Source organism: Monodelphis domestica, chromosome 4 (assembly GCF_027887165.1).
Source record: "Monodelphis domestica isolate mMonDom1 chromosome 4, mMonDom1.pri, whole genome shotgun sequence".
NCBI lineage: Eukaryota > Metazoa > Chordata > Mammalia > Didelphimorphia > Didelphidae > Monodelphis > Monodelphis domestica.
This window is the reverse complement of record NC_077230.1, coordinates 99108731-99132022: the sequence shown is the minus strand read 5'-3', so window position 1 is coordinate 99132022 and position 23292 is coordinate 99108731. Positions and strand designations below refer to the sequence as shown.

Below are 23292 nucleotides of genomic sequence, written 5' to 3'. Positions count from 1 at the left end.
TGGGCTCCTATCTATATCTCCAGTATAAATTGGCAGATGTTTATCAGCTGTGGGGGATGTGAAAAAATGTTATCAGGCATGGTGGAGAGGGAGAGGGGAGCAGTTCTGCCCCAGTCTAGTAATGAACTAGTGGGGAGAGGTAGGTGGCCTCATGCCCACAGAGAGCGTTCTGAGTGCCATAGGTTCACCATCACTGGACTAGGTAATTGGGTGATTTGTCCAGGGTCAAACAGTTAGGAAGTATCTGAGGCCACACATATCTATTTTGCTGCCCCTAGGAAAACTCTTAACATTTCACTCACATCTCTCCTCCAGCAATCACTAGTACCTGGGGTAGAGGAAGAGGAAATGGGAAATCTACTTACAACACATTGCTTCTTCCAGGTTCTCCCTCTAATACTATTACCCAATAACTTCTTCTTTGAGGTTTGCTCAATCTATATTTATTAGTCAATTAAGATTATGATAGCTGTTGTCTACTGACCTCCAAGACATTCCCTTTCTCCACTATGAATTTAGTACCTGGCTTACAATCTTTGCCTCCTCTCCAACTCCTGCACTCTTTTTGCTAGGGAACTTCAAAATATAGGTACTCTCTCATACACCCTAACTTCCCAAGTCCTCAACATACTAATTTCCTATGATCTACTTCACTATATCACCTCTGTTACACACAGAGATAGTCATACTCTTGATCTTGCCATTACCCACAACTGTACAATATCCATGTTCATAAGCTCTAAAATTCTTTTGACCACAATCTGTTGTCATTACATTCCTCATTCTGCCTTACAATCCCCTACTCCTTACTCTCTCTCACCTTCTCCATATCCAAGGCCTGTAGTTTCTACCTTCATAATATCTCTCGTATATACCTCCCTCCCTTCTTTCCTCTGGCACTGTCATCAACCTCTTATAGGCCTTATTCATATAAATATATATGTATATATTTGTATGTATGTATATACACATATATAATTTATCTCTTTATACTTGGACTAATGCAATAGTCTTCTGTTGGCCTTTCTATCTCAGGTATCTCTCTGTTACAATAAACCCTCCCACTCAACTGTCAAACTGAAACACAGGTCTGACTATAAAAATTTCCACACCCTTTCTTGACCCCCATTCAGCAAACTCCAGTGGCTCCCTATTGCCTCCAGGATCAACTGTAAAATCCTGTGTTTGATCTTTAAAATCTTTCATAACCTGGCCCCTCCCCACCTTTCCAATTTTCTTATACTTTACTGGCCTTCACATACTTTGCAATCCAACATCACTGGCCTCCTCCTTGCTCTTACTCAAACCTAAAACCATCCATGGACTCAGAGCATTTTCAGGGCTCCCAATCCTGAAAGCCTCTCTATCTTCATCTCTGCCTCCTAGTTTTCCTGGCTTACATCCAATCAATGCTAAATTTCATCATTCTAAAAGAAGCATTTCTCAATAATCCTTAATCTTAGTACTTCCCTCTGAAACTACTCCCAATTTGGACTATCTATATTTTGCTTATACATATTTATTCACATGTTATCTATTGATTGTGAGCTCCTTAAGAGCAGAGACTATTTTTTAACTTTTCTTTCTATTTCTAGCACTTAGCAAAGTAAGTACTTAATGTCTGATGACTGAATGACTGACAGAAGACTTCATGAGGCTTTCCTCCAATGTTAGATTCTATGTAGCAATTAAAAGCCAGAACTTCTAGTGAAGTCTTGGCATGCATGACAAGGATGGCATGGAGGAGCTGCTCCATTCCCCCTCTTCCCAGCACCCAAGGATATTTTTTCTGCATCCCCTGTCCTTCTGCCTAGCCACCCAAAGCAAGCACCACTTCCTCTCTCTACTCTAAGGGGCTCACAATCAGCTTGAATTTGCAGTTTGGGCATACGAACTCAAAGATCTTCACCAACACTGCCCTATACTAGAGTTACCAAGCTGATTTTCTCAGGAAAAAAAAAAGTGATAGTATTTCTGGAAGCCACAAATTCCTGCCCTAAATGGGTCTAATCTAATGTAGACATGCACACAGTTAAATAATTTTAATATATACAAAATAAACTCAAATTAACAGAGAGAGGGAGAGAGAAATTTTAAAAAAAACACCATCTTTACCCTCCATCTTAGAATAAACAATGTATATCCATTCCAAGACAGAAGAGCAGGAAGAGCTAGTTAATAGGGGGTTAAATGGATTGCCCAGTATCACACAGCTAGGAAATGTCTGAGGCCAGATCTGAGTCTGACTTTCAATCTACTCAGCCACCTAGCTGCCCCAGCGAGATTTTTAAAAATATCTTTTTTTTTCTTTACCACTAAAGCTGTGGTTGCAAACCTAACTCAACAAAACTATATCTCTGTTTAAAGTAGGTCTCAAACAATATTAGCACCCTATAGTTAATTAACATTTTCATATGCTACTATAATTAAAGCATATTTGCCATTACAAATGTTCATTTGGAAGCCAGAAGAAAGCTAGAAAGAACAGTTTTAGAATTAAAATTTTAAATCATAACAAAGTAGAATTGAAAATGTCATTGATTTGTTAGTTTCTCTTTATTTTGGTAAATGCAATAGGAATCAATTCTTTGTTCCTGTATATATAATTAGAGGAAAATGAAATTTTGTTTTCACATGTTTTCCACAGATGGGTATTAATTAGTTGTGACATTTGGTATTCTTCTTGCAGGGGAAAAAAGTCTCCTCACCTTTCTATGCAAAAGTATGCTAATGAAGTGATTTAAATTGCATGCAGTGGCAGAAGACGGAAGTACATAGTCAACCCAGTGCTTATGTATCACCACTTCCAGGCAATATATAGAGCACTGATCTGGGACTTAGGAATTCCCAAGTTCGAATCTGACCTCAGACACAGACTAGTTGTGGCCAAATTACTTGGTCAAGTCACTTAACCTTTGTTTGTCTCAGTTTTCCCAACTGTAAATGGAATAACAACAACAACCTCAAGAGTTCTTGTGAAGATCAAATGAGTTATTTACAAAGATAAAGTGCTATATAAATGCCTTTACCATTTCTCCATGCCAGGGTATCTCGCAAAAATTCCCTGCTCCTTAAAAAATAGCAAAGTATTAAACTCCTCCAAGAGAAGAAGGAACTTTTTGCTACAAGACATCAATATGTGGATGATATATCAAATACCATCTAGTTCAACTTCTTCCTTTTACAGAAGAGAAAAATGTGGCTCAGGGACCTTAAGCAACTAGCTAAGGAAACCAAATGGTTCCTTTTGTACTGAAAGACCACCCAACTTCACTATCTCAAAGACAAAATAGCTAATATACACTCTATTTTCCTCTAATAGGAGATATATAAAGATAAATGCAACATAATGACCCTTCAACTGGTTAGCTGTAAGTTTGGACTTGAACCTTTTAAGAATCATCTCAGACCTAGGGTAAAGGATCAGTAGAGAAAGAACTTTATCAGATATATATATATATAAAATGCTATATCAGGCACTTGATAAATGTTTACTCCTTCCCTTCCCTCCCTCTTGGACATCTCAAACTGAATGTACTACAGACACTTATAAAGAATACAAAAGGGAGGAAGAGTCAAGAGGGCACTGAAAGCTCAAACCTCTGAGAATCCTCTCCAACCAACCTTAAATAATGCTTCAAATTTAATAATGGAGAGTCAGAATCAATAAGGGTATAAAGTTTAACAAACAACTTGGAAGATGGGCAGAGAAGGTCTGGTACACTGGGGTAAGAGAGGAGCATTGCCCACAGCAAGACCACACCAAGGATTACTAGCATAAGCTAATAGCAAGACACCCCACACACACACACACACACCCTCATCTACTGCGCTCCAGGTTGTGAACCTGGTCCCAAGACAACTTCAAGACCCTGAGACCCTGACTATGTCAAAGGCAGAGTACCACCATGCACACCCTTTGAAGTTCAAAGCCCTAGGGCAGCACTGGCAAGGCCACAGTACTTATGGCACTGGAGCAGAGCCTGCACTCAGGGTGCTGCTCCATTCCCCTTCTTCCCAGCATCAGAGGACATTTTTTGCATGCCCCATCCCTCTGTCCAGCCACCCAAAGCAAACATTTCCTCCCTCAGCTCTCTCCAGTAATGGGGTGGGGGGGGGGGGTAACAATGGTTGGGCAAATATATCTTGAATTTACCCTCTGGGCACTCAAACTAGGAAAAGGTTTACCAATGCTGCCCTAGGGCAAGTCTGAAATGAGGTCCCAAGTCCTAACATAAGAAAATTCCTGGGATGCCTGGCTGGTGTAGGCTCAGAACTCTTGCCCAAGCCCAAAGTGAGACTTCCAAGCCCTAGCAGAAGACAGCCAGCAGGGCGCTGGGAGGGTACCAAGCCCAAGGAGAGGGTCAAAGCCCCTGCCCAAGCCTGAAATGAGAACCTAATACCCAGCAGAAAGCAGTCCCCACAATGCGCTTGGCCTGTGTAAGCCCAGAGTGAGGCCCAAAGGTCAAGCTCAAGCCTGAGATCTGAAAGAAATCAACAGGCCCTGAGAAACTGAATCAACAGTGGGAGATAGCTTTTCGAGCTTCCATCATACTACCCTGGAAGAACTGAAACTTACAGAAACCCAGAACGAGAGCTAAGGGTAGAAGTAATGAAAAATTGAAATTTTGGAGTATGCCCTCTCTACTCTGAGAATAAAGCTCACCTTTAAAATAAAAACAAAAGTTGAAGGAAAAAAGGCTAGGACAATGAGCCAAAAAACTCCACAAAAAAAAAAAACCTAACCACATAAAATTATTAAGGGAGACAAAGACAAGCAAGGCACAAATTTAGAGGGGGAAAAGTGAAATCAAAGTAGCCACATACAAAACTTCAAAGAAAAATAAGACTGGTCTCTGGCTTTGGAAGGGCTCAAAAAGGATTTTAAAAAACCAAGTAAGAGTGATTCAGAAGTTCACAGAAAAAAATAATCTGTTAAAAATTTAGAGTTGGGTAAATAGAAACTAATGACATTATGGGACATGAAGAAACAAAAGAAGAAAAAAAAGAAGAAAAAATAGAAGAAAACATGAAAGATCTCATTGAAAAAACAATTGCCAAAGAAAATAAATCTATGAGAAACAATTTAAGAATCACTGGACTATGCCATGGTATTAAAAAAAAAAAAAAACCTGGACTTCATATTATCAAAGAAAACTGCCCTGATATTCTTTTTTTTTCTTTTTTTTTTTTAACTCTTACCTTCCATTTTGGAATCAATACTGTGTATTGGTTCCAAGGCAGAAGAGTGGTAAGGGCTAGGCAATGGGGATAGGCAATGACTAGCCCAGGGACACACAGCTCGGAAGTGTCTAAGGTCAGATTTGAATCTAGGACCTCCCATCTCTAGGCCTGGCTCTCAATCCACTTAGCCACCCAGCTGCCCCCCTGCCCAGATATTCTTGAACAAGAAGGTAAAGTAAAAATTGAAAGAATCCACTTATCACCTCCTGAAATAAATCCCTAAATGACAACTCCCTGCAATATTATAGCCAAATTCAGGAGCTTCCAGGCCAAGGAGAAAATACTACACATAGCCAGAAAAAAACAATTCAAGATGGAGCCAGAGTCAGAATTGCATTGGACTAAGCAGCTTCCACCTTAAAGGATCAGGAAGGATTGGAATATGACATTCCAGAAGGCAAAGGAACTAGGTTTACAAACTAGAATCACCTACCCAGGAAAACTGAGTAAATTCTTTTAGGAGAAAAAAACAGTCATTTAATAAAATATCTGCTTGATAAGATGGGTTAGAATAAAATCTAGTAGCATTTGGAAAGATTTGCCTTGGCCACCTCCTCATGTAAAAAAAGGATTCAAGGAGGAAATGATGGGGGGATAACATATTAGTGATGTGAGATGAGAAGTAGGAATTATTGGTTAACAGTCTTGGTTTTTCAGTGAAGGAATGAGTCTGGGTTTTCAGCTGAATGGGGTTAGAGGCCTGGCAAGAGGAGGCTTAAGGAGGGATTTTTTAAAATTTAAGATATTTTCTGGGGCAAATTAGATGAGGAAAAGAATTATCTTGCCAGGTGAGGACCCAGTTGAAAATGTCTAACAAATTCATAGTGTAAGGTTTTGTGATTTCCTTCAAATATCATACAAGAAAAATATATCGAAATCATTATATAGCAATTGTTTAAAGTGCTGCTTTACCTCTAGTATGGATTTCATTCTTTTAAAAGTGACACTAGAAAGAATATGAAAAACCAGAGTTGCAGGTCTGTTAATAACTATATCAGATCAGAGGTGAAGCAATAGCAAAAATTACTAGACATTTTCAAATAGCATTCCTCCATGAATTTTTTTCTTTAAATGAAAAAAGTCAAAGTCAACAAATGCAAATAAATACTGAATGAGAAATATAGCCTTTTGCTATTACCTATGTACTTCTTTTAGTATCAGAGAGGCAAGTAGGATTGAACTATTGACATCAACAGACTTGAAATCTGAATTTATTCCTCAATGATTAACAAAGTCCTTCTGGCTGGAAAGACATCCCTTTCCAACAGTGTTTGCCCTTCGATTCATTCTCCTTAAATGACTTGTGATGGGGGAATGGGAATTCTCTTTGCTCCCCACTACTACTTACAGTCTCTCCCTTTACCACCATCACTCAGTAACCCCTCCTTCCTTTGAAGTTCACTCAACCCATATCTAGAACCTAATCAAAATTTTAGTAGCTGTTGTTTACCAACCTCCAGGACACACATTAACATTTTTCCTTAATGAGTTCAATACATAGTTTACTCACTTCCTTCTCATTCCCAATTCCTGCCCTTTAACAAGAGGATTTCAAAATGCATATTGATATTTTCTCAAACACCTTAACTTCCCAATTCTTTATTTACCATGACCAATTTTTCCATCCACCTCAGTTACACACAGATGGTCACACCCTTGATTTTGCTTTATTTCTTATATTTGAACTCTCAAATTCCCTTATCTGACCATAATATATTATAATTCTACCTTTTCCTCTTCCTTGCAACACCAAACTCTATTTTTCATCCTTAGCTCAACCTTCTATCCCTTACCACTCAGTTCATTCCTTGGGTATTATCCCTACATTTTCTAAACTCTCCTTCCTTCCCCATAATGATTCCTTGGTAAACAAGTTCAACTCTAGACTGTCCTCTCTCTAAGTCCCAGTCCCTTTATCTTATCTCTACTCTTGCCCTGCCAAACTTCAGCCTTGGATCACTCCTACCATCTGCTGCTTCCCTTTTACTCACATACTGCTTAATAAAGGTGGGGGGGAAATTGTGGAAATAATGCTGACTGGGTCCACTACAAATTATGGTACATAATTTCACTGGGCCCTCACTACCACAAAGCTAACCTTTTACACCTCCCTGTTTAATTCATCCTACTCACCACAATGACTATTCCAAACCTCCTTATTCTTCCTCAAATCTCCCAATAACTCACACACACACACACACACACACACACACACACACACACCCCTCATCATTCAACTAAACTGCTCTCTCCAAAATTACCAATGATCTCTTTATTACCACACCTAATCTTCCTCCTTCTCAATCACTCTGCAGTCTCTATTATTATAGATCATCCTCTTTCTCCTTGACACTTTTTTCTCTTTAGGTCATCAGGACACTATTATCTCTTGGTTCTCCTACATATTTGACCATTTCTGTTTCCTTTGCTGGATCTTCATCCAGGTTATGCCTGTAGTTATCCCTGGGGGCTCTGTCCTGGGACCTCTACTCTTCTCCTTCAATAACTATTTCAACTGATGATCTCAACAGTTTCCTGAGACTCAATTATCATCTCTATTTAGTTATTCTTAAACCTCAATTTAAGTATTATTTTTAACTCCTCAATCTCTCACCACTCATATCTAATCTGTTGCTAAGGTCTCTCAGTTTTAACTTTGTTGTCATCACTTGCATAATCCCTCTTTTCTTCTCTGATACTTCCACCAACCTGATGCAGGCCCTCAATCACTTCATGCCTGGACTATTACACTATCTTCCTGCTTGGTCTCCCTACACCAAGTGCCGCTATTCTAGCCCATTTTATACTGGGTTGCCAAAACGATTTTCCTTAAGAACAGATTTGACCATGTCACTCTCTCCTTCCAATTAATTCAATAAACTCCAGGAACTCCCTATAACCTCTAGTATGAAATATAAAATCCTGCTTGGTAATCAAAGCACTTTATAACCATCTGCTTTCCCCCTCATCTCTGCAGGATTCTTATACTCTCAGAGTTTATAGCCTATCCAGGTTGAATATAATAATCCTCAACTCCCACCTAAAGCTCCAACAAAGCACCTGCTGAAAGAAAAACAAAAACATCCAGGAGCTTCACAGGAAGCAGTTGTGGCAAAGATATACAGGATGTCTCCCTTCTTTCCCATATGTTCAGGGTACTCCTTTTTTACTTGCTATTTCAGAATGAGATTATTTTGGCAATAGCTTTTTGCAGAATAGTTATGTGATTTTTAGAAGGGTTTCTTGACAATCAAATTCTCTTAGAATGAACAATGTAGACATTCCATGAAATTTGGCTAGTGGATGACATCTGATATAAAACAGCTTGCATTCTACTTAAAATATACTGGCCTTGCTAATGCTAAGATACAAACAACTTTAAATGACAATGCTTTTCAAAGCTTATCAAATAAACACCTGCAACATAAATACTTCCGGAATAAGCTTGAGTAAAAGGATGTGGTTAAAAATTACACCCAAAACAGAAGAACTGACACTGGTAAGAATTAGAGCCCTTTAAGATTAGGAAAATCCTACCCTCCACCAGAAAAAAAAAATAAAAGTTTACTAATTTTACAAAAAATCTATACAGACATTTGTTTGGGGCTGGGAGTAGGGTCAAATCTTGGGATTTAAGAAAGCATATAATCATTTGTTCCTAGACATTAGGGTCTAGATCATAATGTACATATATGTGCTTAATAAATACTACAGGAAAGAGAGAGAAAATTTGAGAGAGAAGAACTAGTTTAATGGTTGGGGGAAGAGAAAATGATAAGCTCGGACCAGACATGTTGAGTTTGATGTAATGATAAAGTATTCAGGAGGATTTTATCTCTGTTCAAATCACATATCTGTTCAAGGGAATCACCATTCTCCCAGCCTCTCAGGTCACATAGTTAGTAAATGTCTGAGGGATAAACAGAGTCCTGGACCTGGAGTTTGGTATTCCTGACTCCAGGTTCAGCATTATCCATTGTACCAATCAGGTTTGTTAACATCAACATCCAAAACACCAAATTCATCCACTGCATCCCCAGCCATCCTTTGTCTTACCACTGGACTCTGATCACTCTGGAAGAGAAACTGATGCAGAAGACTTTGTGTAATTCTTGTTTTACATAAATCCAATTCATACAAAGTCAAGCTATTACTATATGATGTCATTAGTCCTCTTTGAAAATAAAGGACAAACAACAACCAAGGAATTTATATTTTAATCTTGAGGCAATAGGGAATCACTGGTATTTCCTGATGAAATTAATACTCCTTGAAATATAAGTGGTTGTTATTCAGAGTAAGGGCTTAATGGGCCTTGCTTATAATCCCAGCTACCAGAGAGTCTGAAGTTGGCTGATCTTTTGAGCTCCAGAGTTTTGAGCTATAATGGACAAAGCTGATTGGGTGTCTGAACTAAGTTTAGAATTAATATGAGAGGTGACCCCCCTAACATTGAAGGATCAGTAGATTGTCCAAGGCATGGTGAACCAACTCAGGCTAGAAATGGATCCAGTTAAAGCTTGTCTCTGTAGGATCAGATAGTAATTCATCCTTATACTTTCAATAGACTCAAACGCTTTTAAAAAAAGAAAGAAAAAAGAAAGAGTAGGGATTACTTAACTCTTTTGTATTTTCATTCCCAAATCCTAGGATGTTTTGATTGCTACTGAACTGAGGAATGCATGGTCACATATAGGCTTTAGACCTTTATTTTGAAGGCTATATGAAGGATGTGCTTGAGTGGGGAGAAATAAGAGGCAAGGAGACCAATGAGTTCCTTGTAATAGTGCAGGCAAAAGGTATTCAGAGCCAGAATTTGAGGTAGTGTGCTTCTGTAACTAGAGATAAGAGTTCTAATGTAAGGTGTATTAAGAAGGGTAGAATTAATGAAATGGAGTGGGACAGAATGAGCTTAATGTAGTGAAGATTATAAACCTGAGAGGCTGGTGATTCCCTTGGACAGATATATGAGATTTGAACAAAAATAAAATCCTCCTCACAAGAGTCCAGAGAAATCTAAAAAGGTACATTTATTTTAACAATTGGAGAGCACTGTATGTACATATAATTCTAAGATTCTAGTAAGGTAAAAGAAGCACCTGCCCTTCAGAATCAGAAGGTCTTCAAAGGATATTGAGAGAGTTAAATAAGAAAATAAATAAGAAAAAGAGAGGAGCTGGAAGTAAGCTAGTTGGTTCTGTTCTGAGGGTCTGAGTATAAAGAGATGAAATGGTTCAAAGAATAATATACTTTATAGAAAGGAAGAAGGAGCTTGTTACTTCTGATAATTGGCAAAAGTGAGAAGAATATGTAAAGATGAAGCACTGAGGATCAAATGAACATCACTCATATGAAATGGAGGAGAGTTTACTATGAATATTTATATATGTTTAATGTGTTTATACATCTACACATGCATAACACACATATGCACATACAAAGTTTAGCACAGTAATATGTCAAAGATAGATCAATCCCTTAAAAAAAAAACAACTTTCTTTTGTTTTAACAATTCTAAGAGAAAGGCCAGGGGCAGTCAAATAGGGTTAAGTAACTTACCCAAGTTCACACAGCTAAGAAGTATCTGAGGCCAGATTTGAACCCATCTCCCAACTCCAGGCCTGACACTCTATCCACCAAGCTACCTCAACCTCACTCACTGCCCTTGACCCATCCCTTTTCAAGAGGGGGAATAAATATGAATTAATCTATTCCAGATCCATTCCTGCCTATAAGTAGAGCTCCTAAGGATGCCTTACCAAGAATACTTAGAAATTTTGTCATAAAGGCTGACCTGTGCCCACCATCTTCAGTACTCATGCAAAACTAATACTGAAGATCCTAGGAGATCCCACAGGAAGATGTATGGTATCAATGCCAACTGATATTCGTAAGTCAGTTGTTTGAATGATACTGTAAGTCTTGTAAGTACTCAATACCACTTTGGATTCTCTTATCTCCACTTTTTGAATAGGTATCCTAATTCCATAATCAGATCATTCCTTACCTGTTCCACATTCTACATTCCTTTGGAATAATTGATTTCCTAGCTCCCAATCACTATATGAAACTGGTAAATGTGGAATATACTCTCTTTACCCTGCATATCTTCCAGCATCTTTCTATGAATCAAATTCCTGGAGAAGAATTTGGGATTCAGTATACCTGTCTCACTCTCAATAATAGCTAGAAATTATAGTGCTTTAAGGTTTGCAAAATGCTTTACAAATATCTCATTTTATACTTATAATAATCCTGAGAAGTATCATCCTCATTTTACAGAAACTGAGGCAGACAGAGGTTAAATGACTTGCCAAGAGATCACATAACTTTTAAGTATCTGGGACAGGATTTGAATTTAAGTCTTCCTAATTCCAGGTCTAGTAAGTACTCTATCCACTGAGCCACCTAGCTGACTTTCAAGGAATGGCAACAATGTGTACTGGTCACAATGGCATTCCTTCAACATATAACCCTTACACAAACTTAAAATAACAAAACAAGGTAGCTAGATAGAACACAGATTTTTAAATTATTTCCCACATCCATTTTCAATGCTCAAAACCCTTTTACTGTTGAAAGGTTTGCAAAGGGCCATGCCACTATGGCACTATGGTAGCCAAGCATGATTAGAAGAGATAGCTTAAAAAACTACATATTGGGCCCAATGACAAAAGATGGTTCAGAGAAAACAAAAAACAGAAGTGGAACAAGATTTCTCTTTTCTCTTGGCAATATTGTACAAAGAAACGGCCAGACTACTTATTACTCTCCTCGTGGCTATTTAATTCTCATTTTTCTGTAGGAATAACTAATCTAGTGTATTTAAAAATCCAGAACTAAGCATCCAAAGGACAAACTAATATTTACTGTTGCTTTTTGTCTTTCTTAATTTCCTCCCTTCTTTTCCTCTATTCACTTTTTATCCTTAACATGTATTCCCTACTCCCAATCTGTTCATACTTTATAATGCAGATACTGAGAACACACCTTAGTCATTTTAGTTCTTTGAAATTAAAAAGACCCATATAAAGGCTTCCTATGCAAAGAATTCAAAAGATGCTTATCTCACAACTGGGGCAGTACAAGTACCTTATCCTTGTTTCCTTCTGTACTTCTAAAACCAAAACCATTACGGGTAGCTTAAATTCTTCTTTAGTTCAACCAGATACATCAGAGAGTAAACTGAGAATTTTTGAGAAGTATTCTGGTCTGTTCTACATCAAAATTTTTTATTACGGAAATATGGGACTCCATCTTATTTTCTCTTTCATAATCGTTAGTATTTCTCCTCACTCCCATTTTCCCTTCCCTAATGTGAGGTTACAAATCAAGTTCTTCATTTGTCCCTCATAATTACACACTTTTGTACTAGCTGTGACCACTATAATATCTGAATCCTAAGAGAAAGTGGGACAAAACTGCACTTACAAGTCCAAATTAGTACAGTTTCCCTTACTGAAAGTTCCTTACACCAATGAAATCATAGGTCTGGTCCAGAAAGAAAAAAATGCTAACCCAATTCAATTTTTAATGCTGGTGATTCTGATAAATATCTCATGGCAAAAAATATACCTTCAATATGCATTATTAATTTGGCTGTAGTTTATTTCCCAATGACTCCAAATTTCTCCCACCTATTTTCCAGGTGTGGCTATAAAATAAATATGAAAAATTATTCAAATAAATTTCAAAATATTTATTATGTGATTTCTAAAAATGAACCTTGCACCAATAAACTGAAAAATATTCATTATGTTTGAGAAGGCAAGCCTATTAATAGTAAAAAGATTAGTCCAGTGCTAATTGTTAATATTTTCCTACTGCTTGATAACTTACAAAATACTTTCTACCATCGTTTCATCTGAGTTTCAAAACAACTCCGAGGTAGGCAGGAAAAACATATTATCCCTACTTCACAAAGGAGAATATTCAAGTTCAGAGACTATGACTTAACTAAGGTCACATAGTAAAAGGGGAGAGGCCACCTTGGAATACAGGACCCTCCTGATAGGGCAGGACAAGAGAAAGAATATGGAACTGGAACTCACAAGAAGACCTTGAGCTGGTAGGTTAATCTCTTTGGGCCTTAATTTCCTCATCTTTAGATGAAAGGTCTGGACTAGATGCCTTCTGAGGTCCCTTCCAGCTCTAGAGCTCTGATTTTCTGTCTCTAAGGACAGGGCCCGTCCCCCCCACTCCCCCCGTACTCACTGGACTGGATGTTCTCCCAAGATTGTCTCTCTTCTGACAGTCTATGAAAAACCATTCTTAGACCCAATTACTAGATAAATGGTTTATTTTCAACAAGCTGCAATTCTCTGAATGGCTATAATGTAAATAAAATACTTATAAATACAAGTTATTAGTGTTTTAAGGTTTATAAAGCATTTAATTCACAACAAATCTGTGAAGTAAAACACGAAAGTATTAACACATCCATTTTAGAGATAAGGAAATGAAGACCCAGGAAAGAGCTCACTGGGCCTGGGGTCAGGAAGATCAGATCCAATCCAGCCTAAGACATTTACTAGCTATGTGTCCTTAGGCAAGTCATTTGACCTGTTTGTCTCAGTTTCCTCAACTATTAAATTGGAATAATAAAAGTACCAACTCTGAGGGTAGTTGTGAAGCTAAAATGAGACAATAATTGTAAAAAGCACTTGGGACAGTGCCTGGCACATAGAAGGCACTATATAAATGTTAGCTATTACTATTTTGAAATGACTTGCCTATGGAGTCACACAGTTAGAATGTATACGAAGATGAGATTTAAACTCTGGTCTCCTGATGTCAATTTTTAGTAACCATTTACATTTATAGCACCACAGTTCTGTAGACAATAGCACTGGACCTGGAGTCAGAAAGACTTGAATTCACATCTGGCTTCAGATATTTATTAGATGTGTGATCTGGGTAAGTCAATTAACTTCTTGTTTGCCTCAGTGACTTAACTTCTTGTTTGCCTCAGCTTTCTCCCCTATAAAATAGGGATAATAATAGCAACTACTCCACAGGACTGTAGTGAGGATCAATTAAGGTAACATTTGCACAGTGCCAGCCACATAATGGAAACCACAGAAATGCTTATTCTCCCCTATTCCCCACTACCACACTACCTGTACCTAATAAGATGAGGTTGACGAAATGATTTTTTATAACTCTTCTAGCTCTGACATAGGAGTTCAAGCAGCATATCAAATTCTACCTCCAATACTACTTCTGTAGTACTAATTTATGAATTGAACTTCCCTGAACTTTGCTATCTTATTTGTAAAATGGAGGCCATTGAACTAGATGACTTCTGAGATCACTTCCAGAGCTAGCATTATGATCTTAATTCAATGATATATATCATACTGCAGTAGAGGCAGCACTGAATCCCTTGGAAGTCAGAAGATTAGGGCTTAATCCCTAATTCTACTTCTTTGGAAGTAGACCTGAACAAACCACTTAGTTTCTCTGAGTTTTGGTTTATTCATCTATGAAAATGAGATTGAACTTCCAGTAACTAAAATTCCATTCTACAAGAATGCTGCTTTTAATGGGAAAAAATGATTCTCGATATTTAAATAAGTCTTCATGAAACAAGATTGCATGATCTCCATCCTACATTTGGTACAAAAACTTAGAGGGAAAAGAATGATACTGAATAGTACCAATGATCACAAAATCACCCTATTTCTGTCAAAACACCCGGATAAGAGGTAATTATTTTTAGTTGTGTTCAAGGACTATTTTCTAGCACTGTGTCTAAGACACTAACAAGTAATCTGAACTGAAGAAACAAGTAGATGCATAAACACAGAGGAGATAGCAACTGAAAATGTAACAATAAATAAGCAAAAAGGTGAGGATATTTACTGTAATATAGAACAGAGGGGATACAAAAATTTAAGGAGTTCATCCTCTGATTTACAAGTTTCTATGTAATAAGACTTTCTAGAAAATCACAGAATCTCACAGTTAAAAGGGACCCCCAGAAGCCATCTATTCTAGTCCATAAAAAAGGCTCTATATGCAACAAACCATTTATAGCAGCATGTTTTATAGGGGGGAAAAAACTGGAAACAAAAATGCCTATCAGTAGAAGAATAAATGACTAACAAACTGTGGAACATGAATTTAACAGATAATGATTGATCACTATAAGAAACATGAGAAGAAAATATGAACAGATGCAAAATATAGTAATCAGAACCAGGAAAACAACATAAACAGCTATGATGATGTAAGTATAAAACAAAAAATACTTGAAATATCATGGTACAATGGAAAGATTTAATGTAGAAAGACATTTTTGAAACCTGACTTTGCAACTTACTACCTGTGTGACCAAGGACAAGTCATTTAACCTCTTTGGGCCTCAGTTTCCTCATCTGTAATATAAGAAGATTAAATTAAATCTCTTTTAAGATCCCTTTCTAGCTTTACATCTATGATCCTATGAATCCGATAAAATTACAATGACCAGGCTGGGTCACAATTTAGAGATATGAAGTGACTTTCCCCTTTACTTTGTAAAGGTGGAGAAGGATGGCCATGAAACACTGCATATGTCAGAGCTGGTTGGATTGTTTAACTTTTGCCCTCTTAGTAATAAGGACAGCTGCCTGGGAGAAGGGATATTCGGGGATATATAGGGGAAATGTAGGTAATATTTTTAAATGATAATCCTCTTTACAACAATCCAACAAATGTTAATCTAGCATTTGCTTTTAAAACTTCTAATAAAGGGAAACAATATATTTCATATCATGAGGCAACCCATTCCTCTTCCATAATTCTCATAAGAAAATTCTCTGTCACATCCAGCAAAAATCTACTTCTATACAACCCCTGATCCCCATCACCTCAGTGTTTGTCCAACACTGGCCAAACAAGTCTTTGAATTGATAGTCCATCTCCATGATAAGATCCCTAGTTTCTTCAAAATATACATTCACTGACACTCTTGGATGCTGTATTCTTGATGCTGTTCAGTTTATCAAAGTTCTTCCTAAAATGTAAAGGCCAGAACTGAACAGAACAATCCATTTGAGGCCTGACCAGGGCAAAATACACAGGGATTATATTTTCTTTGTAACTACTGAGCCTTTAAATGCAATCTAAAACAATTACTTTTTTTTTTTGACAGCTATAACACAATCTACACTAGGTTTTCTTTCTGGGGGAAAAAAACCTTGACTTTCTGTCTTAGTATCAATAAATACTAAGTGTTGGTTCCAAAGCAGAAGACTAGTAAAGGCTTTGCAACTGGGGTTAAACACATTTGAACCCAGGTCCTCCTGTCTCTAGGACTGGCTCTCTAGGTTTTCAGTATTCTAAAATCTCCAGACTTTGTTCAGATGATCTCTTCCCTTGAGGTGGGAACACTTAACCAGAAAGTAATCTCATTGTGTACAAGGACCACCTCACTTTTGTATTTGCATTCCTTGGCTAACACAGTTACTGGCAAATGGTAGACATTTAATAAATGCTTATTGGGTTTTTCCCTTCAGAAATAACCAATTGAATCACAGTACCTCAGCCTTAACTCCGGGTTTTGAACAAGGCAGAGCTTAATAAATATTTGTTGAATTACCAAATTAGCATATGGAATTATAGAAAGAAAGGCACACTAAGTGCAACTGGCAGAGCTGTAAATTGATCCTGCCATTCTGAAAATCATTTTGGAATTAGACTAAGAAAATTATCTTTTGAGCAAGATATCCCACGGTACAACAAGGATATCTCTCGTGTGTGTGTGTGTGTGTGTGTGTGTGTGTGTGTGTGTGTGTATTTATAGCAGTACTTTTTGTAGTATCAAAGAACTGAAAAGAAACTGGACGCCTACCAATGGGGTAATGGCTAAACAAATAGCATATAAATATAAACAAATAGTATATATATATATATATTTTTTTTTACATAAAATGGACTATGATATAAGAAAAGATACACAGAAGGAATACAGAAATTTATATGAACTGATGCAAAATGAAGAGAACCAGAAAAACAATATCCACAGTAACTCCAACAGCCTAAATGAGAACAAAAAAATTGAAAATGAATGTTTCTAATTGTAATGAAAAAGCCTGACATCAAAAAAAAGTGATATAAGAATCTACTTCCTTTTCTTTGAAGAGTAGGGGTTTATGGGGGTGGATGACAACACATAATGTTGATTTGAATGATGTATTGTATAATAATGAATTTTATATTATAAAAATTTTTTAACTTTTCTTTCCTTTTTATTATGTTATAAGGGATGATTTTCTGGATGTGAAGTAGGGAAACAAAGTAATGTAAAAACAAAATAGCCAAAATTTTTTCAAGAGAAAAATGGGTCATGTGGTCCAAATAAGATATTTATAGTTATTAGCAAAGTGCCTGACACATAGTAGGTGCTATATAAATATTAATTCTTTCTCCCCTTCCCCCAATCCCTACTCCACCTAAGTCTTAATTCCTCGGAGAGCTGGGGGAAAAAAAGAAAAAGAAAAGGCCAACACAGAAACAGAAGAAATTTTGCCTAGAGCAAAAGAAATCTATTCCAGCCTTGAAAGATCTATGGAGCATTACAAAGAAACCAGAGGGAAACTGAGTTTTCACACAATCCCTTCACAGGTGATTTCTTTTTCATCTTGTCTAGGAAGCAGAAAGATGAAACAGATGACTTCTCAAGACCCTTTCCAAGTCCCTGGGATACAAGAAAGCCTGCTTTAATAAGTATGAACTATCAATACAGATCTTATAGACTTTCAGAGATTGGTCATGGATCAACTTTGGAAAAACTGTGTGGCCTAGATGAACTGCAACAGCTTCCTATGAATAAACAAATCTTGAATTGAGTACTTACTGTACCCTAGGTATGATTGAGATATTTAATAGAGCTTACATATAAATATGTAAAATGTACACACACAAAATGTATTGTACTTTATTATTGTCTTCTGTTTGGACCACAGTCTCGTTAAAGATAGACACTTTGGAAAATTACATAGAAAACCATAGTAGTAGTAGGTCACCACTGTTACATAATGTACTCTTTAGCAGTAATAATAAACAGTGAGATTTACAGTTTAAAAGGACTAGGCGCTTAAAAAGATACAAAAATAAGCAATTCATGTGTTTAGCATAGTACCTGAGACAAAGTAGGCACTTTATGAATGTTTACTGCTTGATTGATACTAAATTTATAAATTATAAATATAAAAATTAAAAACATAAATGTTATTTAAAATCTAAATATATATTTATATTTTATATGTATATTTATGTATTTCTATTTATAACTTTATTTTATGACTTATAAATTAGTTTCACATAAATATAATTTTATAATATGACTATGTAAATATAATTATATTTATAACTTTTATTAAAACTTATTTTTAAAAAACTAAAATAAATTTAATAGTGTAAAATCACTTGAAACTTCTTTCATATATGATTCTATTCCTATCTTCTGCAAGAGCTTCTAGTTTTAGGATCATAAATCATAATCATAGAGTTGGAAATGACCTTAGTTTTTCAAATCCAATCCCCTCATTTTGTAGATTAGAACACTAAAGTCCAAAAAGTCAAAATAATTTTTATGCTGATAAACAGGTAGTATGTGGCAGTTAATTTGAACCCAGTTCCTCTTGCTTCAGATCCAATGTCCTCTTTCCACTGGAACATGTTGTTTTCAATTTTAGGCTACCTGTCTCCTAGAGCTACCTAATATCTAGGTAGGGCTAAAAGTAAAAACCCAGACCACTTTTATTTTATTTTATTTAAAAAACCTTTCCCTTCTTAGAAGAGATACTAGGTAAGGGCTAAGCCAACTGAAGCTGTGACCTGCCCAGGGCTGCACAGTTGGAAATGTCAGAAGCCAGATTTGACATTTAACTTTTAAATGATTGTTTTGAAAATCCCAATTTTCTTCCCACAATTACTCTTGTAGAGTTCTTCCCCCTAAATCTTTTCCCCAATTCTTCTCAACTTTGTTATTAAGTTAAGCTTTTATACAAAAACACACAAAAATCACAATAGTTGCATCAAAAGCACCTATCAAATGGCATTCCCATTCCCCTCCATCATCCCGCCTTTCTAAGTAAGTCTCCTAGCTGCTAACACCTTCCCCTTTCAAGTTACCTCCACAGACTGTCTTTGGCAAGTATGTTGTACCCAAATTACAAGGATTATTCTTAATCTAGTGTCCCCGAATTTGGTGGTTTTAAAAAATATTTTGATAAATATATTTAAATATAATCGGTCTCCTCTGAGTTCCTGAGTATTTTATACATTTAAAAAATATTATCCTGAGAAGAGGTCTTATTAGTATGCAACCCCCCAAATGGGGTAAAAAAGGTTAAGCTCTCCTGATGTAGATATTGTGTCCCCAGTTGGAAAGGAAACTCTTGAAGAGCAAGGACTCCTCCGTGTTGTGCGGTTGTGTTGAGGGACTATTTGAGGGATTTGGGGTTTGTCTTTTGGGGTGGGGGGTTGACTCTCTTTGCATCCCCAGGGCTTAGCCCAGTACCCGGCCCTCAGTAAATGCTTGTTGACTGACTAGCCGACTGACTCGTCTCTAGTCCCAGAAGGTCCGAGACGAGAAGGGGCGGCGGCGACTTGGCACCACTGCCCCTACTCCCCCCAGGCTATACAAGTGATCCACAAGGACCAGGAGGGAAGAACAAGCAGATGGATGCACCGGGCGAGAAAGCTGGCCCAGGAAGGGTGTGTGAGGAGGGAGGACCTGCAGGAAGAGCAGAATGAGCGCAGTGGGATGAGGCAGGGAGCAGGAGAGGACGTGGGGGGAGGGGGGAGACGGCGTCGGCCGTGGTTCCAGCCCCGCCTGCCCTCCCCCCACCCGGGGCCAACTTCAGGGCAGCCGGGCTACCTGCCTGCGAGCCCGCCCCACACTTACCCCGTAGGGATACCACGGTCGCCGCTCAGCCGAGGAGCCGGAAGGGAAAAGGAGGCCGCTACCGCTGCCGCTGCTGCTGCCGCCGTCGCGGCAGGGATGGGGGAGGAGGGAACGGCCGTTACCGGGCGAGAGGCCTCGGCACCGCCGCGTAGCTCTAGCCCGAGAGGGAGGGGGAGGGGCGGTTGAGAGAGAGGGAGGGAAGGAGTGCGATTAGAAGAACGCGCACGGGCGCGTGCATGATGCCCACCGGCCCCCGCCCCCGGCGGCCTCGCTCCGATCCGTTTGGTCGGCTCCTCCTCCTACTCTCGAGTTTGGAACCCCGCCCCTAGGAAACTCCCGCCTGGCCATAAGGGATTGGCTCGAAGACCCTGACTCGAGGGGCGCGAGGAGAGCGGGCGGGGATTGGGCGGAGCTGTCCGTCAATCAAAGGTACCGGGGGCGCGCGCCTGTGCGCGCGCGCTGAGAGGAAGAGAATGGGATGGTTGGTGAATGGGCTTTGGAGGATGGTAGATGACATTCGTTTACTCTCTTAAGGTTGTCGTGTGAGGGTGGGAGCGAAAACCAAAAAAGGGCAGCAAATCGCTTCTTCGTCATTCCCTAGCTGGCTCTGCCTGTTCCTTTAGGCATTCATTCCCCCTCCTCCCCAGTAGTTGCAACACTGACCTTGGCTGTTCAAATTGCAACCTCCCTCCTGGCTTGTACCTAGGCGGGGCAGCGGCAGTAATAGCATCTCTGGGCAGAAAGTCTGCAGGATATCCCTCCCAGACCCCCCAGGAGAGAGTCTTTACGGCCCAGTTTTTCGGTGGAAGCAGTGGGGCGCTGGGTTGTAAATGTGAATACATCTTCATTCGGGCCCAGAAGGGCGGGTACCCTCATTCTCACCCCCAATTCATCAACTAGAAGCACAACAAAAAAGACACACGAATCGAAACAATAAGGCCTGTGGTCCTGAGAAATTGACTTCTCACTACCTCCAATCTAACAACTTCCTTTTTTGCTTACAAAAGAAAAAAGGGGGTGGGGGTAGTGACAAAGCCAAGACATTCACCTGACAAGTAAAAAAGCTCATCAGTGTTTTGTCATTGTCTTCTTTCCATATCTCACCTCGTGACACCTGCTGGGTCCAGGGTTTTTTCCTCGTGGGTGCCTGCTGCTTTCCCTTCTCAGGTGGAACCAAGGTTGAAAACTTAATGGGTCCCATAGCCAGGATGACTACACAACTCTAAGGGGATGTATTCAAGGGAGTTAGAGCCACAAGGACCTTAGAAATCATCTTGTCCAATCCGCTTCCTTTTGTAAATGAAGAAACTACAACCTAGGGAGATTAAGTAACTTATCCAGGTCAAGTAGACAAGCACATACTGGGTATCTACCATGTTCCAGGCACTGTGCTAAGGACTGGAATTCATCTCACTTCCTCTTTGTCTGATAAGTGCCAAGATTTAAACCCACATCTCTTGAAACCCTGTAGTCCCTTCACTGGATTCAGCACTCATGGAAGCAATTGGTTTCAATCACCTATAAATGTGTCATTTCTTGATTTATTTTGTCTCCATCTATTCTTTAGGACCTTCGCTAGAAAGAGAGAAGAAATGCAAAGAAACAATCAAAAAAACCTGCAAAGCAAGAAGCAAAGAGAAAAAAAGGAAGAAAGGAAGTTTGATATTGAATACCATCACTGGAAATGTGTAGCACTTGAAAGTAATAGAAATAGTCTGTGGTAAAGACCTATTTGGGTATTGTCTTCCTTAACTCTCCAGCTTAACTATTTTTTTAAATTGGTTCTTTTCCCTTCTCATATCCTTCTTAATCCAATCCTTTCCCCAATCAAGAATAATACTATTTGAAGAACTATCTAGGGAAGAAGAAAGATTGGAACCAGAGCTAAAAAAGATGTTGAAAGTAGGGGGTCTCCACTCACCAGGGTTGTAGGCATTGGACCATAAAGCCAGAACTTAGAAAGTACCTTAAAGTGGCAAGTCAAACATCTCTATTTTATAGATCAGAAAACTGAGGGTCAGGGAGGTAGGTGATTTTGGCCAAAGTCACATAATCAAGTAGTCAAAAAGCATTCATTAAGCATTTACCATGTACAGCACTATGCTAAATCTTGAGGACATAAAGAAGCCCCCAAGAAGCATACATTCTAATGGGAGAAACATTAGATACATACAAGATATAAACAGAGTAGATGGAGATAGTCTGAAAAGGGAAAGCAGCAGCAGCAGCTAGAGCGTGGGAGTAGAGACCAGGAAAGTCCCACAGAAAGTAGAATTTGAACTCAGTCTTGAAGGAAGTCAGAATTACACTTTTGAAAAATTACTTAGCAAATGAGTGGGACTGGAGGGGAGAGACATAATTGAGTCAGGGAGATCTGCCAGAAATATATTGTTATAGTCTAAATGTAAAGTAGTATGCCATCCTGTAATAGGATGGCAGCTCTGTGAGTAGCAAGAAAAGTAGAAGCAAAAAGATTGACTATGTGTCTGGATATGTGGAGTGAGTGAGAGCAAGGAATTGAGAATGGCAGTTGTACTAGTTAAAGGTATTGTAGGGATATTGAAGAGGTATCAGGGAATAAGGAAGATTTTGTAACAGGGAATGGAGAAATTGAAGGAATAGAGGGAATATGGCTGCCAGTGAGATAAAAGGAGAGAGATACTCCCTGCTGAGAGTCTGTCTTTGAAAATTGGGTTTCCCGAAAAATGGGCCACCTATGATAGCCTGAGGGGACTTCTTCTCTATTGATTGATGTTGAAAATACCCCAGATTAGGAAAACAGGGACCCTTCTGAAGGACAAGCCTCCCACCACCACCATCAAGGTCACCCAGCAGGGGTCCAATAAGGACTATCTGGTTGAAATGGCTGTCCTTGGGCTCTGTTCCCTCTATGTCCCCCTGAAATGATAGTCCTCTTATCTGACTGTTTATTTAAATCAAGATGAATTTTAATAACATGTTTAGATTGGGAGGTATCAAGGTAGAGGGAATAAGGATTTCCCTGTACTTTTCCCCAGATGGGTTTTGAGTCTCTCTCAGCTTTTGAGCTGAGTCCAGGCCTCAAAGGCTGGTGGAAGGTTTCTTTTATTCCTATCTATGCTAATCTGTGCTAGCTTTCTTAAATTCAAAGTCTTTAGCAGCAGACAGCAAGA

At 38.6% G+C, this 23292-nt stretch overlaps 1 protein-coding gene and 1 long non-coding RNA gene across 4 annotated transcripts in view; one reads left to right on the top strand and one right to left on the bottom strand.

The window, feature by feature from the left end:
- Positions 1-20426, bottom strand: part of NCK1 (NCK adaptor protein 1) — a 68288-nt gene extending 47862 nt beyond the window's left edge. For 2 of the 3 annotated variants that reach the window (XM_007493918.3, XM_001365108.5), the window contains exon 1: positions 20141-20425. Coding sequence is in view for 1 of the 3 variants with exons in the window: in XM_056793661.1 (XP_056649639.1) it covers positions 16098-16154 (57 nt within the window). In the remaining 2 variants the exon portion in view is untranslated. Of the gene's footprint in view, positions 1-16097; positions 16244-20140 lie in introns of all 3 variants that reach the window. The other variant, XM_056793661.1, reaches the window with a different exon arrangement.
- LOC103097601 (uncharacterized) lies at positions 13195-21865 on the top strand. Its single transcript, XR_467277.3, has 4 exons — positions 13195-13312; positions 15377-15475; positions 17879-18095; positions 21708-21865. It is a non-coding gene; the product is annotated as an uncharacterized LOC103097601 (long non-coding RNA).
- The last annotated feature ends 1427 nt before the right edge of the window (positions 21866-23292 follow it).